The sequence below is a fragment of the Parus major genome, unplaced genomic scaffold (genome assembly GCF_001522545.3).
Source record: "Parus major isolate Abel unplaced genomic scaffold, Parus_major1.1 Scaffold283, whole genome shotgun sequence".
Classification (NCBI taxonomy): Eukaryota; Metazoa; Chordata; class Aves; order Passeriformes; family Paridae; genus Parus; species Parus major.
Window position 1 is genome coordinate 91,392 of NW_015379269.1, and position 18,146 is coordinate 109,537.

The window sequence follows — 18,146 nt, forward strand, 5'->3', positions numbered from 1 at the left end:
CTGTACCTGTTCCTCCAGGTCCAGGCAGCTGAGCTGTGCCAGCCCTGGGAGTCTGTTTTCTGTTTGCTCTGTGGTGCTGTTCAGCCTTGGTGAAGGTAAATTCTCACAGATTTAGGGCCACAATTGGCCTGTATTGTTACTGTGCAAATAAACATTCCATAAATTAACAGTGTGAAGAGACTTTGGACAGACTGTCCATCTAAGCCACAACAACTGAGGATTTAAAAGGAGGCTTCCCCTCCTTTCCCCCTCACCCCCACAATAGATTCTCTTATTCATTTAATGTTCCTGTCATCTCTCCTTTGATTTGGGTTTAGGCCATGGGGTATTGCTGATTTTAGTCTTTCAGCTCTCTGAGTGTTCACCTTGGCACTGCTGCTGTCCCTTTGGACCTTGAATTTTCTTTATGGAATTTTACTGTTTGGGCAGTGATGAAGGAACAAGGAACCCTTTCAAGAAGAGGAACCCTCTAAGCCCTTTTGGGGCTGTACCAAATGTGTGAACCTCCTGAGGAAATGGGAGAATAAAGAGCCTTTCTCAGGCTGGCTTGGAAGGGAGCTTTGAAAACACACTCGAGTGGGCTCGGAGCTCTTTGGAAGGGAAACTCCAGTTGCTGTGTTCTTTTCCTGAAAGACTGTTTCTGCAAAGTAAACCAGCAGGACCAGAACCACAAGAAATTCCTCCAGAGCAAAGCAAACCTTTTGCCTTGTGGAGACTCCAGCAATGGTGGAAAGTCCTCCCAAAGATACACAGAGCCTCACACTTGAAAGCTTCCTGAGGCAAAGTCTGAGACCTGTTGGTACAGTTTTGATTTTTAATTTTGATTTTAAAATTGATGCTTTTACAGCATGGCACGTGAATTGCTGTTTGTGGTGTCACAGTGATGAAAGCAGATGTTATTTTTACAGCTGTATATCTGTATTTTGAGATTTGAAGGGAAATTGAGATTATTGCTGGTAATTTCCACTGCTCACCTATCACAGGTAAATTATCTTCATGGACAGCAGGAAAAGGTGCTGAATTTCCTTTTAACCATGGTTTAGGACATTAATCAAGTTTTTTCCTTGCATTTTGTACAAGCAGGTCAGTCATTAAGCATTTCTGATTGCAGCCACAGTATGCTCAGAGATAGAACATTTTACTTCAAACTATTCCATGTGGTTGAAAAAAACCTTTGAAGCTCTTTTATCTTTAGACTTCTTGCTGAAGCTATGGGTGATAATTTGAAAAAGCTCCACTGATTTTTAACTTTTGTATGTATTTATAGCCTCCACATAAGGTAGCAGTGCTGGAAGACTAGAAGGGTGCTATTCAGTGTGGATAAAACCTGAATAAAGATTGCTAATGATGGCAAAAAATAGCTGCAAAACCCACAGGGGAAATGTGGGAAGCTGCTAGGAACTAACCCCTCAATTTCTATTCCTTCTTGTCTACAGGAATTTTATGAGATGAAGAGCAGGCCACTCTAAAAGGCTTCTCAACTTCCCTCTGAGTGGAGACTTTGAGAAAATATATTTCTTAATATTAAAATATTAATTTAAAAAAACCCTAAAAATTGTATCTGACTGAAAGGTATTTGTTCAGAGTAATTAATTAGTCTTTCCTGTGTGCTTCTTATGTGAGCTTTATACCACCTCAAGGCTTTTCTCTTGAAAAACCATCCAGCTCTCCACAGCAGCTCCAGCACAATGGTTCCAGCACCAGGGACTGAAGCACAGGAGTGATGGGGAGAGGTGGGAGTGGTCAGATTCAAGGTCTAGAAGGGAAAGAGACTGCAAGAAATTCCATTATTTAAAATATAATCAGGGAAGAATTTTTTTAAAAAAACAACAAACTGATGTTTTTGGTAGCAATTAATTATGTTTATTGTTTAATGTTCATACATACAGTTCAGTGTAGAGTTTGGTGTATGACTACCAAAGCCCTTCATTCCTCACTTGGGGATTTTGCACATTTTGGGGAGCTGGGAATCCAGACTTCCATGAGATTCCAGGAGAGCTTTGTGTCATTTGAAAGTCTCACTTCAGTGCCTGCTAATTACATTTCTGTTTGTTTTTTTAACCACTTACCACTCCCTAAATGCAATGGAGCACTCAGCTAAAGGAGATTCCTTGGCAGACTGCAGTGCCACTGGCAGTGAGCACTGGGAGAGAGAAGGGACACTGGTTTGTCCCAGCTGTGACCAGCTGAGCACGTCAGGATTGTCATTGCTGCCTTTTTAAAGCATTTCTCCAGTCAGGTTCCACAGCTGGCTCTGGGGTCAGCTCCCTGCTCAGTGCTGCTGCTCACTTCTGGGGAGTTTGGGAGGTTTTTGCTTGGAAATAATACGGTTTTGAAACTGTTTAATGCAGCTTAGCAGTTTATATTGATAGCAATGAATTGATAGAAATTAATTAGTCTCAAAAATAGAACAAAAACTGACAGTGTCTGGGAGAAAGGAATGGCCACTGGAATTGATTTATTGGTGTTTATTCAGGCAGTGGGTAATTCCTACTTGCAAACTCTGTTAAAGATTTGGTCATCTCAAGTTGTTTTTGAAAACATCTCACTTCATTATAAAGTCAAATCAGTTTCCTGAAACTGCATCCATGCTAAAATTATAGATGACTCTTCTCTTCTGAACTTCAGTTCCTAGAAATTTGCTTGGAAATTCAGCTCATTGTAGAACTTTTTGGCTCAGCTTGATGTCAAGATGGCATTGAGACTTAGCTCTGATAAATCCCACAAAGTCTTTGGTGTTGAGTTGCTGGCCTTGGCTCGAGGCCATCCCTGGCTGTGATGAGCAGAGGCTGGGCAGAGCACACATCTGGGTTGGGAATTTCCTCTTTGCCCTGTCCTGGGCTAAGTTACAGCCATCTCTACATCTTCCTTGTCTTTTATGATACTAATTTAGGCAGTGTACAGTGAGTAACTCTGAAACAATTTATTGCTGGATGTCTGAGAAATAACTTGGACTGAAAGCAGGCGTTGTGTGAGCACAGCCTGGTGGTGCTTCACATTTAATCTTTATTAGGAGGTGTAGCTGGACCATTTATAATTAAATGTTTGATAAACTATCATTTTTGTTAGATTGTTAAACTGGATTGCCCACTTAATATGATATTTAGAAAGGCAGGACACAAATGTTGTTTCCAGATTGGTTATTCTTGTGCCAGATAAATTGCGTATTTATTTTTAAATATGTATGATCATCTCAGTTTTGCCCTGATTTTGATAATGGTTATGTTTATTTACTCTAATGCTTTCCCAAGTTCTGGACAGAGATGTGCTGCAGTCTTTTCAGCTCCCTTTTTGACTGTACAGCAGGTTCATGTGTCCTCTCCCTTTCCACAGAGCTCTGCAAAGCAGGGCTCTGTCTCTTCTCCCAGCATATGCTGAATGCAATTAGGCACCAGTTCAGAAAAAGCTTTGTAAACATTCTGAATTCATGCCACATTTTCTGCTCTCAGGAGCTGCCAAATGCCTAAATGCTGTATTCAAGCCAGATGTCTAAATATATAAAATGAATGACTGAACAAAGTGCCTCCTTAGCAGAGCATATGCCTATAGGGTGGACAGATCTGAGGAGCCTGAGATGGGCTCCAGAGCAGGATGTTCTGCCAGCCCACACCCCTGGCCAGCAGGAGGGAGAGCAGAATATCATCCCCAGGTGAGTGTGCAAGGAAGGAAATCCCCCACTGCCACTTTCTGCTCTCTCAGGATGAGGTACCAAGTCTCTGCTGGCATCAGTGTAAGGCAAACCCTGTCACTTCTCCCACTTCTCTGGGACACAGCAGTGCTTGTTCAGCAGGATCAAACTGCCTGGGAACATCTGGCCTTTCACCTGAGCAGCATCCACCAGCTCTTACAAATGGGCTGCCTTCATCTGGTTAGGTAGTGTATATAACAATATATATAAATATATATAAATATATATATAACAGGTAGATACTTGTTACACAGTACAAGGTACACAGAAAAAGAGCTGCTGTGTAAAATAACTCAGGTACTTCACTGACTCTTAAGTTTGCCAAATTGGTTTTCTCTTCTGTTGAAAGCAGAAAGAGTAAATCAGAAATGAAAGCAATAATTATGATTAATGTTGTGTACTTTAGCTCAGTTGTGGTTGTGGGTAAAACTGAAATCTATTTGAGCAGGTAGAGTAACCTACATAAAAAATGTATTACAAGAGTAGTTTCTGATGAAATTGCTGACATATTTTCATTAGGCAGTCTTGGTCTTCATCGCTCCTTCTGGAAAGGAATAGACCCAGTCCTTTCTCAACCCTGTTTAAAGCAAAGAGTAAGATGCATTTCTGTTCCTCTTCTTCACAGAACCTGAAACTTCAGCAGTCTTTCAAAGCTGGCTGCCTTTGTTTCCCTGTTAGGACAAGCTGCCTAACTTGAGCTTCTGGGTGGTGCATGTTTGGTCTGCTGTGGGCTGCAAAGAACCTCAGAGAAAAATCATGCAAGGCTTAAAACTTAACCAGCTTTTGAATGTCTTAGAAATAATCTTATTAGTAATCTTGAGCACAACTGAACTGATGCAGGCAGAGTGCAGTGAGGGGCCACTGGTAATGTAGAAACTCTGTAGTAAGATTTAGTAGCAATAATAGTTCCTGATAAGGGAAGGTGATAACTCTCCCCTCACAGCTTGTGTAGTCCAGCAAGTCTGGAGCGGTTTTTCTCCTTTGTAGCAATGAAATGGAACAATTCCAGTGTGTGAGGGAGCTGCCAGCAGCAGAATGTGCTTTTGTTTCTCCCTGGCAGGTGTGGCAGTGTGGGGGAAGCGTGGAGGTTCTGCCCTGCTCCAGGATTGCCCACATTGAGCGAGCACACAAACCCTACACGGAGGATCTGACTGCGCACGTCCGCAGGAACGCGCTCAGGGTGGCCGAGGTGTGGATGGACGAGTTCAAGAGCCACGTCTACATGGCCTGGAACATCCCCCAGGAGGTGAGGCACAGACACCTCTGCTTCCCAGCTTTGCCTGCACATCCTTCTGGTTTGGGTTCCCACCCTGAATTTTGATTTTCCTGGTAGGATTTTATGTGTATCTATGTATTTATCTCTCACATACAGCACAAGGTGTTTGCCTATACACACACAGTTGCATATAAACATATATGTGTAGTTGTGTCTTATTCTAGAATAATTTTCTTCTCTTTAGATTCCTTAAAAATTAATTTCTTGTTGAGTTTATTCTCTTCACTGATGACTCTTCACAGATATTTTAAAATAGTAGCTGCAGAAATATGGGGGAAAAAGCCCCATCAAATCTACATTGCACATCTCAATTTGAATTTGAGTCCCCTATTTACCATCACAGAGAGCTTTAATTCCAGCAGATTTGTGAGGATTGATCTGCCAGGGGGTGTTGACACCTCTTGATACAAGTGGGGTGTCTGATAAGTATTTCACATCAGAGAGGGTGGCTGCTGGGTGTCATGACGTGTTGCAGAATCTTCCTGCAGCTCCCACTGCACTTCTTGTCCTGATTTCTTTGCTGTGGACGAGCACTGCTTGGCCCTTTGTGTTGAAGATAATGCCAGAGTTCAGTTTGATTTTAGCTGCTCTGTGTTTCTGCAGTCAATGGTGTTTAATCTGTGAATAGCTGTGAGCTACAGGGCTCAGAGCAAAGGGCTGTGCTTAGAATCTGTGTGAGCAGATTGCTCCCACCTAGAATCATGGCTCTATTGAATTTGGAGTTTAACTCAGAGCACAGCTCTCACCATTACAGCAAAAGCAAACAGTCTAGACTTAAAGGGCAGATTAGTTCTTCTTTAATAAAATCTCTCTGATTTGACAACAGTTCAGAGAAACTGGTTTTGCTGCAGTTTCTGGGTCAAGAAATGAAATGCTGTCCTTCTCCTTTAGTTTAATTATAAGAAAATGTGAAAAAAACCCAGCTAAATATATGAATGCTGATGTTGGTTCAGCTGCTCTCAATAGCTTCTTGCATCTCTTGTAATTAAAACTAGATAATTCTGGCAAAGTGGGGAAGTCACTGTCCTATTTTTAGGTTTCAGCATTAGCCTCATAATTTGCTTTGACCATGAAAAAAAATCCTCTATAACTTGATACATCTAATTTTCTGAATTCACAGAATCCCAGCTGCCCTCTGTGTGTCCCTGTTTGGAGTCATTCCACAGCAGCCCAGACAAGAATAAAGATGGGGTTACTTCTTTTATGTCAAAGCAATTCCAAATGAATAATATTAGCAATTAGCTTGGTAGATTTAAATTTCAGTTTCTATTTAATATTGTTAATTATCTTCTTGAAGATTGGTTAATCTTCATTGGTTGATCCAAGTTTTAGTTTTTCTGGCTTGCAAACATAACATTAACACAAAACTTAGAAATCCCTTTTTACCAATGAGGATGTACAGTGCTATACACTGACTTGCATCATATTCATCCAGATGTGATGGTGGTGTTAATCTTGTGCAGATTTGAGATCTGAATGCAATTTGAGATCAAATTAATAAACAATGCAAAAATAAATTGCAGCTGGACAAGTGCAGGAGAAATTCTTTATCTGGAAGCTAATGGATCCTGGTAATAGGTAATAGAAATTTATTTGGTTACACTGGTCAGGACTTTCCATGACATATGTTATTCCAAAATGTTAACCATGGGACCTGGTTTTTTCCATGGAAGAATTCCCAGATCTCTGAGAAGTCAGATGTTTCCAAGGGTTTTAGTGTTTGGGAACTAATAATAATAATGAGAAAAAGGAGTCAGAGTCATTTTGCAGAGTGCTGTCTCTGCCCTCCTGGGATCTCTGTGGGCTTCTCTCTGAAGTTCTGAGGGCTTTGGCTGGAGACCTCTGCTGCCATGGTGACTCCTGCATCACCAGCACTTGGATAACAGATTCAGAAAAACACTTGAAACTCAGAGGAAAGGTTCTGCAAGCCCCAGCACAAGAGCTGTGCTCTCCATGTGTTCTGCCTGTGCTCCTGGTTTGTTTGGTTTGGTTTTTCCCCATCATATTCTCAGCTTTGAGGAACACACTGATTTTGGTGGTGGTAAAGCCATGTGCTCCATGTGAGCTGTTTCTGTTCTCCAGCTGCATGGAAGGAAATGATTACTGAGGCTCCTGATGCTCTTTCTTACACTGTGAGCTGTGAGGGAACAGGCACTGGTGATTCAGGGCTGCACAAGAAAGGGTTTGAGAGGCAGGGCACCAGTTTAGCCCTGGATCCCTGGAAGCCTTGCTAGTGCTAGAAGTGAATGTCTGTGTGCTGGCACCCTCCTTTTCCCCCACACAAGGACCAGATACTCTGGCAGGTGCAGGAGAGGTGTTTGATTGATTGAGCACCCTACAGCCTCTTCATTTAGCCACTCACTGCAAAACTGAGAAAAAATTGCCACTTAAGGAGTTCCTCATGAAGCTTTACCAGTGATGTAGGGCTTGAGAAGGGGAGTCACCATTTCTGAAATCTTTATGTCTGATCTGTGTGTGCCAGATCACTGTTTCCTACCCTTTCGTGCCAATGTGGAAGCCAATTTCACTTCAGTCAGAAAATGCTTCCATAGTAAAATGTGCTTGTTCCAGATTAGCATTAATTCAGTGCTTTGGGATGCAGTGGTTGCTTTAACAGCTCAGAAATGTAGATACTTACACTTTTTGTGTTGTGTAACTAAGAGAATTCAGTGCTTTCAATGTTTTTTTTAAATCTCGTCTCATGGCTGACAAAATCTTTGGGGTGTTTATGGCCCAGCAAAGGCTGTTGTTAAAGGAGATAGATTATAAGATTTCCCTGTGAAAATGTATTTATCCTGTGTTTTGCTCTGAGGCAGAAGTCATAGAGAAAAATGTCTCATTTTACTTCCTGTCAAGAGCAGCCACAGATCTGCACTTAGATCCCTCTCTAAAAATTTCTGCTGTGTGATTTTGATGTGATAAATTATTGATTTTTATATACAGGGCCTTTATGAAAGTCATGCTTTGTGATCTGCTTTTATGAAAAGTAGAAACTGGGTTAGCCAGAAATGTAAAGGAGAATAAAAATTATGGGAGAAATTATTCAGCAATTGCTTTTAACAAAAATAACAACTTGTCTTTTACATAACAAAAGAACTTTAATAAGTGCAATTTCAGAGAGGTGAGCGGAGCTTCTGCTCTTTGCAGTTAAGCAGTAACCCAAACTTCAGGAATGGCCAGAAAGTGCCATACACAAATGAATGATTAGAATACACTAATGATTAGAATACACTAATGATTAAAATACACTAATGATTAGCATACACTAATGATCAGAATACACTAATGATTAGGCCACAGAGGGACAGCAGCAATGCCCATGTTTCCAGGGCAACTTGCTGCTTCCTGCCAATTGCTTTTGGATTTGGAAAATGCCAGGGAATTAGAGAGCAGCAGTTTGACTCTTGGGGATGGTGCTGTGCAGGGCCAGGAGCTGGGCTCCATCCTCCTGGGGTCCCTCTGCATGAGGGGGTCCTGGGTGTTCAGTTTACACACAGATGTATCCCTGATGGCTTTTTCTGCCCCTTGTTCCATCTGCAGGACTCTGGGATCGATATTGGTGATATCTCAGAGAGGAAGGCCCTCAGGAAGAAGCTGCAGTGCAAGACCTTCAGGTGGTATCTTGTCAGTGTGTACCCAGAAATGAGAATGTACTCGGACACCGTGGCCTACGGGGTGGTAAGGATCTGGTTTACATTTCCCACTGTGCAAACATGGGGGAGAAAGCTGTAACAGTGGAAGGAACTCAGGAAGGCAATGCCTGACTCAAAGTAAAAGAATCAAATCAGTTTGGAGTCCCTAGTTAAATAATGTGTTAGACTGGTTAGCTGACAGAGGCAGCTGCTCTGCTGTCATTTGTGCTGAGGTATCCTCAACGTTACCTTCCTCCCTGATTTTGTGTTGTTTTTTCCTTCATGGCTTGATCCCACACAGAAATACTCAAGGTGTGATTTTGCAGACACATTGGGGCTGACAGGTTTGTGGCAGTAAGGGAACTCACAAAACAGACTCAGTATTTCAGCAGCAACCTTCTTAAGATTGTAGCCAGATCTTAATTTAGAATCATGGAGTCACTTAGGATAAAAAGACCTTTAATATCATCAAATCCAACTGTTAAAGGCTGATGCTTTCTCTTACTAAGCTTTTAGCCATTTAAGGGAAATCCAGATTCACCCTAGAACAGGTATGACAGTCAAAGCCTTCCATTCCAAGCTGACCAGCTCTCACATGGCTAACCTGTGCATAAAGCACCACTGGGCAGCTTCAATAGTTTGTACAATAACAATAACAGAAAGTGCAGCTAAATCCTTGCATTTTGAGCTTCTCATTGGACAGGAGTGCCCTTGTCTGTGCTGCAGTCACACTTGAGCTGCACAGTGCTGATTAAGGCAGAAGCAATTCTTGCCCCTCAGAACCTGGCAGGGCCCCAAACAGAGAGGGCATGGCATGGAAGATAAGCAGAGTAAATTAACACAGGCCCATAATAAAGTGATAGTAGTCCTAGGATGTCCTTTTCACATTCTCTTCCACTGTCATTTAAAAAAAAAAAATTATTCCTGTGAATTGAATTTTTCTTTTTGCATGACAATCCTAATTAGGAAATGCAAGAGCAGATCACACAGGTGAAAGGTTTTTCTTCAGACATTTCTCCTCAGAAAGAAAGCTGAGCTGTGCAGTTGGCCAGTCTGGCTCTGGAAGAGCCCTGAGGGTGTCAGAGAGCAGCTGCTGTGCTTTGGCAAGTGGAGGGATTGCACATCCTGCAAAGTTCTGTGGCCCCTGTGATGAAAAGGGAAAATAACCGTGCTGGCTTTTCATACAGTCACACAGGAAAAGCACTTCCAGCAAAGGTTTAGTCATTGCTGAATGCAGGAGATAATGGTTACCTTCCAAACCAGTTCAGAAAAATGCCCAAATGGCAGCTGTGTGGCAGCACTGTGGCACTGCCCTCGGTGATGCTGTGATCCAGGCAAGGGTGGAGTTTCCTGAGGAGAAGGAGGCACAGCAGCTGACTGCTGCATGGTCCTGCTTGTAGCTGGCTCTGGATAAAAACAGTCTTTTCAGGTAGGACTGATACAGTATAGATAAAGGAAGAGATAAGCTACTCATCTCAGGATCAACTCCACATTGTGCAAGTCAAAATGAAAATCAGCAACAGAGATTTTATGCTCTGCTGAGAGATTTTCACCAACCAAAAAAAGAAGAGTTTTTTGCAGAAAAGCTGAACACAGTGGTCAGCCTGGAAAACAGAAGGCTTCAGGGAGAGCTTAGAGCAACATTCCAGAGCCTGAAGAGGGCTAAAGAGAGCTGGAGAGGGACTTTCACAAGGACAGGACAGGACAAGAGGGAATGGCTTTAAACTAAACAAAGGCAGGGTTAAATTAGATATTTGGAAGGAATTCTTTAAGGATGGTGAGGCACTGGAAAAGGTTGCCCAGAGAGGTCATGGACTCTTTGTCCTGGAGCTGTTCAAGAGCAGGCTGGATGGGTCTTGGAGTAACCTGGTCCAGTGGAAGGTGTCCTAGGAATGGCAGGGGGGTTGGGATGAGATCATCTTTAATGTGTCCCCCAAGCCAAGCCATTCCATGATCCTGTGATTTATTACTGCCCAGTAATGCACGTGGTTGTCACCAGCTGGGGCAGGTGTGAGGAGTGGCCCTGTCTGTACCATCACAAGGGAATTGTGGCCAGCAGTGACAGCAGATACACAGGGAGTGTTTTGTGAAGCACACAGCTCACCATTTCATGAAATACTCTTATATGACACGAGATTAAGTGCCCCTATCCCTTTAGTGAAAGAATCACTTGGGAGTCCAGTCCTCCCTTGTGTCTGCTTTGCAGTTTGCTTGCACATCTTACAGCAGAGAAAGGTGATATTTCAAAACAAGTCAGCTGCTTTCTGATCCTCTAAATGCTTCCATTCATCAACTGGCTTCATTTCTCGGTAGAAAATAGAGATACTGCTACTATAGCATTTTCATCAATTTAAAAAATCCTGAGTAATTGAAAAAGCTGTCTGAATGGGGGTAAAGGTATATAGGCAGCTACAGAGACAGCCCACATATTTATTATCCTACATTTCCTGGTGTTCTGTGAGAGTCTGGGAAATAGCTGCATCATTCAGGTCTAGTTTATGCTGTGGGATACACCTGGGGTTGGGGTTGGTGGCAGAGTAAATATTTGGGAGGCAAATTTCTTTCTGAATTGTGCAGTACCCTCCTATTTAGAAGAAAGCAATGTCACTGGACCAAAAGCTGCTGTATTTGGTGAAACAATAATTATTTCTGGGGTTCAGCACAGGGATAGTCTGTTATATTTTGGGTTGGATTATTCATAAGATTAAGTCTTGGTAGGCTAAAATTGAGTTACTTGGGTTAATTGTTGGTTGCCACAAAACCACTAGATTTTGTAAAGCAATCATTCCTGAGAATCTGGGCCTCAGATTTTGAAATAATAGCATTATTAGTTAACAGGTCAGTGGCTGCTCTGTTTCTGGTTTTTTGCTTCCTTTTTTATGGGGATTGTTGTGGAAGTTTATAATATTAGCACTAGGACAAGCATTAGGAGTTTGCAGAAGAGGTTTTGAAAACACAAAGGCAGTGATAGACCCAGGCATGAATTTATAAGGCTGATATTTATCATTGGTTTGGATAGAGAGGGGTGCTTAGACATCTGTTTGTGATTAGAAACAGGTCTGTGGTTACATTATAAGAAATACCTTTGAGAGAGAAGATTTTATGTCATTCTCAAGACTTTATTTCTTGAGAGCAATGCCAATATTGATACCTAATGCATATTTTCTCTTCAATGTTGGATACATCCTGTCCATTACTGGATTTGGAGTTAGGTTTGGATGAGTTGATGGTTTTGATTTTATTCACTGCCAGGCTTCAGCCTCTGGCTTGTCCACTTTTCTTAGTGCTAGTGCAGTCCTGGGCTTCCTTTCTACAGATGTGAATCTGCTCCCAGAACTGGCCCCTGTGCAGGGCTGGCAGAGCTGCCCAGTTAATCCCAGGAGCCTGCAAAGCACATCCCCACTCAGATCAGGATTCATGTGCTGTGAGCCAGTCCTTTATCCACATCCATGGCTCACATCCTCATCCTCACGCTCTGAGCAGCCCTCCCAGCTCCCTGTGCTCATTAATTAGCATTTCTCCTTCAGGAAACTGCCTCAGCATTGCCCAGCTTTCTCCCAGGGCTGAGAGCTGGGCAGTCTGTTCATTGCTGGGTGTGGGTTAGCCCAGAACAATCAGGGGGTTATTATTGCTGCACAACAATTGCCCTGAAGTCTCCAGGTGTCAGCTGAAAGCAGCTTTTTGAATTATTTCCAGAAATCAGAAGACTCTCCTGAGTAATTCTTAAAAGCTGTTTAATACCTCATCCATCTTGCTCAGCATGGCACATTCAGGTTCTGTATATTGTGTGTACCAGAGACTAAATATTTTTGAAACATACAGAAAAAAATACTCCTATTTCTGAAGGTTTTTTGAAATATACCCTGCCTGAAACTTGGTGCAACATTATTGAAATCAGTGGTGCTGGATTATCTGCAAGGAAGAATTTAGTCCAGATGCTTTCTCTTCAAGATCTTTACTTCAACATATTTTAATTTTGCATACTTCCTTCCTCACCTATATATGATTTATTTTTTCAAAGAAAAGAAAGTAATCACGCTATCTTTTTCTCATGTAAAACTTGCTTGATTTTTTTTTCTTTCTGTTTATTTTAGCTGCAGAATTCCCTGAAAAGTGATTTGTGCCTTGACCAAGGGCCAGACACAGAGAATATCCCAATCATGTATATCTGCCATGGAATGACACCCCAGGTTAGTTTGTCTAATGATCTCTGATTTTGCTCTGCTGTTAGCAGATTGTGTGGGAGGAACTGTCTTGTACCTGTCATTGTTTTCCTGCAACAATCCCTTGGTAAGATGTTCAGTAGCTCTTTTATACAGAGGCAACATTATTCCTGCTGTAAATTGAGAACTGGTATAATAATGCTTTGACAAGGAAGCTGATTTATTCATTTTGAAAGAATTTAAGGAGTATGAGAGTCAGCATTGACCCAGATTTGCTGATAAAAGCTTTCATTTCTGATCCTTAACTGTGCCTGTCATATGAAGGAAGCAATGCATTTTAAACATTTTGCATAAGCACAAAGGAATACTCACAGTTTATTTATGCATTATCTGAAGCAATGTGGTTTGTTATTTTATATATTTACTGCCTCATTTCCACAAATCTGAAATTACAGCCACCTTCTTCAGACCATACAGCTGTGCCAAATTCCAAACACTGTTCTTGTGAAAACCCCTCCTCTAAATGTCCTTTTGTTCTTTCTCTGCTGTTGTCCTGTTACTCTGGTATGTGCCAAAGACTCAAATTATCAAAACCTTTCCATTTTCCTGCATAACAGCTGCATTTACTAACTTGGCAGATGAGAGGGTTCAGACCTGTGTCTCCCCAGCCAAGCATATGGGCTCAAGAGAAAGGGTTTCCTTGACAGGAAAAACAATGTTGCAGGGCCTAGAGGATGCTTGTCAAAGACAGATGTGCAGATTATCAAACCTTAAAAGTAACTTATGTAAAAATAACATAAAGGAAATGGATATACTTGTGGGAGTGACTGGAGAAACTGAAAAATCCCTCCAGTTTGAATTATTTTTCTACCTAAGTTTTATATTTTCTGTCTCATAACACTCCACCCCATGAAGTTATGGAATGTGGTTTTACCCAGGAATTCTCAGTTACTTGACTTGGCTGTACAGCAAATGAATCCTCTCAGTATCTCAGAAATAAACACAGAGCAGCAGGGTGATGTTCACCCCTGTGCCTGCCCCTCACAGTGAACTGGAAACAAGAGCTTGGTGAGCTGCAGACACAATTCTCTGCTTCTCAGCTCTGTTCTGCACTGGCTTCCTCTGCTGGAACCTTTAATGGTGATCACTGGTGCTCGAGTAAATTGTGAGTGCTGAAAGCTGGAATGTCTGGAAATCCATCAGCCTCCCTGCCAGCATGGGCTGTGCCTTGTGTGTCACAGGATGATTGCCTGCAGGAGCTCTGCTGGCAGTCCCCAGTGTTTGCCCAGGCACCTGCAGCTCACCCCTGAGCCAGCCCCCAGCTCATCCCTCACTCCTCATCCCCTGCGAGGGCTCTGCACATCTCCTGTGAGGGCAGCACACCCCAAGCATGCCTGCAAATTCCAGCTGGAAACCTGAGTTCTAGCTGAGAGACAAACAGTAACAAAAGTCATTTCAGTCAGCACAGTTCTGTGTTCACAGATAAAGAGCTTCCTTTGAATGTCAGCCCAAGTTCTGTACAAATGAGATAGCAGCACACAAATGGCAGAGGGGAAGAGGCGAGGGAAACTCTTCTTGACAAGACTCTGCTCCTTCATAATTAAAATGTTGTCTCCTCCCCATTACTGTGTATTTAATTTTGTAACTAATGTTAAAAACAACATCCAAAAAGGCCAAATTTGGGTAAGATCCCAGTAATGACTGAGAACTTTTCCAAAAGAGAATTAGACTTTTTCTGTGTTAGGGATTATGGTATTAAGAGGGAAAGAAGTAACAAACATCACTCTGCATACTCCTGTGAGATTTGCAGTGTTGTGTCTCTTGCTTGAGCAGAGCTGCAGCCCACCATGTACTTTTTCTTTTGCATGTTGGAAATATTTGTATAAATATTCCTTTTAATCTTAGTGTTTTCACTAGTAGCCACAAAAGACACTGGTAAGATGTTAGTTTTATTCTAGCAGTGGTGAAATGCTGTAGAAGGGGGATGTTTTTCCCACCTGGCAGTCCTTACCAAAGCAGATCAGTGCCCTGAGTGTTTGGGTGATGCTGTTCTTAGCTCACATGCCAAGATTTTCCTGTTGCAGCTATTCCATTTACAGTTTTATTGCTGCCACCCCTTGGCACACTTGCATCTAGATGTGCAGGAATACATCTGTCTGCCAGGAACCCTCCCTCATATGCAGTTAAGTTGCTATTATTGGTTACTACTATAGCCCCTCTTCTAAACTGGATATCTTCCTTTTCTTTCCCCACTAACAGCTTTCAGATGGTTTTGAATTTTCAGCTTTTTGCACAAGAAGTGGCTTAGAAAAGGTGTTTGACATCAAGGAATTGTCTCACAATCATTGGTACAGCTACTGTTTCCTTTTAAATGCTTTCTATCAGAAAGAAATCATCAAAGTCAATAGAAAGGGAACTGGATACCTGACATTAAAATTCCAGGGTCCATTTTTTTTAGACAGTATCAAAAACATCATGTGTAGCTTCATAATTAAAAGCAGTAGCAAATGGGAAGGAAATATCCTAAAATATTGCAATAAAATGATCAGCAGTGTATTTTCCCATGGTGTTTCAGTTTAGTTTTCAATAGAATCAGGATTAGTGATGGTAAGACTTCTGTGATGAGATTTCCAAACCTTTCTGCAATCCACTCTGTGTCTGCTGTAACTGATGTTGGCATATTCCCAGTTAATTGCTGCAAGCATCTTGGAGTGCTTTATAACTGTGTTTCAGATAGAGAAACTGATTGTGTGGTTAAATACTAGGAGGGAATGGAAAATCAAAATATAATCTGTCCATTTCTGTAGTCCTCTGATACTACTGATGTGTAAGAATTCCTCACAGCAGGGGGTTTGGCTTGGCCTGAAAAGACAGAAGGCACTTGAAAAACTAGAATCCATGGTTAGGTGTGTTTCCTACCCTCCCTCCATCTGCAGAGGGTTCATTCCAGGGCAGCTGTGCTTCATCCTGGTCCTGGGCACTCCAGGAGGCAGGGGCTGTTCACTGAGGAGAGCACCTGCAATGTTCAACCAGTGGGAAATCAAAAAGGGGGATGATGCTGCAATGCACTCACAGGAATTTAAGGGAAGAATTGCTATTCCTTTACCTGTAGTAAGAGGGAATTCATTGCCATTGCTGCCCAGATAATTAGGGTTCCTGTTGAGAACATCCTTGTCTAAGTGGTGGCTGCCTGAGTAGCTCATCCTCCCCTGAATCTGTTGCTGAAAGGTGTTTCTCCCTAAGCATCCCATCTTTCCATCCCTGCCTTTGGACAGGCTCTGCCCAAGCCAGCCCTGTCATTTCTGTTCCACCTGTACAGCCACACACAGGGTGTTGGCAAAACTCATCTGCAGGAGCATCCCCATCACAGCAGGGCACCAGCAGCTGTTAGATGTGCACAGACCCAGTGTTCCAGTCTTCTCCCAGCCCATCAGGGGGGTTTGGCACCTCTGCTGTGCTGCTGGCCACTGCCTGCAAGGGGCTTGCAGTGCCTGTGATATCCTGTCACATCAGGCCTCTCCTGCTGTGCAGCTGCTTAGCACAGCTGGACAAAACCCAGCTTCTGTGGCTGTTGAAACAGCCAAAAAAGTAAATGCAGCATGGTAAAATAGTTAACTACAGGAGCTGAACCAGGCTCCTGCCACACTGCTTAGTGGTGGTAGAAACTGTGCTGCTTTAATCACATAAGATCAGTTCAGGTGCAGAACACAACAGCTCCCCATCAGAGAGATGATAAAGAGGGTCAGGAAAACTGGGAGATGAGGTGGCCTGGCAGTGAGAGGAGATAAATGTGAAGGCAAAACAATACCTAAAACATAAAGTTCATGTGAGGCTCTGGGGGTTTTGCTGGGGTTTCTTTAAATGGTTTATGTAGAAAAGGATAAAGGTACTGTTCTATTTCCTGAGCCGGTTAAGGTAAAGCAACAATTCCATCATACATTTAGGCCCTAGAAGATCTATTTCCTGCCCTAAAAGATCTATTTCCTGCCCTAGAAGATTTATTTCCTGCCCTAAAAGATTTATTTCCTGCTGTGTCTCTTCAGCATGGAAAAGGTGGTTGTTGCACTTGCAGCAAGTAGATGCCCCAGGCCTGGCTGCATTCCCTTCCTGACTCTGGGCTCTGCCTCAGCCTGGATGTTTGTTGTTGTTGGTGTTGGTGAGCACTGCTGTTTAACCAGGCCTGTAATCTTCAAGGCAGGCTGATGATAGCATGTCACTTGCATTAAAACTGCTCCTGAGCAACAGTTTAGAAGGTTTTTTTATGAGGATGAAATACCACATTATTAGAGACTTTATTATATAATAAATAAGTAGCATCAATCAATGAAGTGATATTTAAAGTGCAGATTTACCTTGAAAATTGCTCATGACTGAGGGGATAATGGGCAGTTCTGTTCCCTTGTTCAATAGCTTCTGGCTCATATAATTCTCAATTTATAAGCAGTTAAACCCCAAAGCTCATCCAGTGATGTGAAAGTCAATAGAAACCAGTTAGATTTTGAGGAATTCAAGCTGAGGACCAGGGTCAGAAGACTAATTGGGGAGAATCACTAGAAAAGAAATCCAGGTGAGAAGGGACACCCATTTATATCATTTCATATTCTTGCAAGAGATTGCAGAAGTGACACCAGCCCTGCCTGGTGTGAATTATTGCATCTCTGTGGAAGGGAGTCCTGCCAGCACATAAAGCTCTGCCAGCTCACACTGTACAGAGCTCTGACCTGAAAGCATCATGTATTCTAAGCACAGTCTCTCAAGTACTGGGAGCAGTTGCCAAAACTCCCAGAAACTTCTAAACCTCTTAGTATGGTTCATGAATGCTTCTTTTAAAGTGTTTATCGTATATGTTTTTATGAAAGCTTTCTTTTCTTCAGTCAAATCTCTTAGCATGGTGATTGTTCATACACAGATATTTTCCACACATTTCAGAAAATGTCTTCTGTTGTTTAGAAGTTTGTTAAGTGTGTGTGTGTCAAACACATAAGCATTGCAGATTGAGACTCTGTGCAAGAACATAGTTTGACAGAAGGCCCCAGATGCAAGAGATGCTGCTTGTCAGGGAACAAGGAAGAAAACAACAAAACCTGCAGATGGATCAATGACTGGCCCTTCAGAGTTGAGAAATCACTGCCCTGAAGATGAGGTGTCTACAATAGAAGCATTTCAGGCAGGCTTTTTTAGGCAGTAAAAGGGAGCACAGCAGCTGTTTAACAGCTCTCAGTTACATAAAAACTTGGGGCTGGTGTTCCTGTGTGCCTCGGGGACAAGTGTGGGACATGTCCAGCTGCAGTGTGCAGGGCAGCCTGACAGGACAGCAGCACTTCTGTCAGCACCATGGGCTGAGCTGGGCAGTGAGTGCTGGGGGATGATCCTTCCCTGGCTGCAGA

At 42.5% G+C, this 18,146-nt stretch overlaps 1 protein-coding gene across 1 annotated transcript in view; it reads left to right on the forward strand.

Annotated features, from left to right (window-relative positions):
- The window catches only part of GALNT18 (polypeptide N-acetylgalactosaminyltransferase 18), a 115,581-nt gene that overhangs the window by 58,509 nt on the left and 38,926 nt on the right, over positions 1 to 18,146 (forward strand). The window contains exons 6-8 of the mRNA XM_015615851.2: positions 4,749 to 4,934; positions 8,505 to 8,642; positions 12,691 to 12,786. Of these exons, the coding sequence (XP_015471337.2) occupies positions 4,749 to 4,934; positions 8,505 to 8,642; positions 12,691 to 12,786 (420 nt within the window). The remainder of the gene's footprint in view (positions 1 to 4,748; positions 4,935 to 8,504; positions 8,643 to 12,690; positions 12,787 to 18,146) is intronic.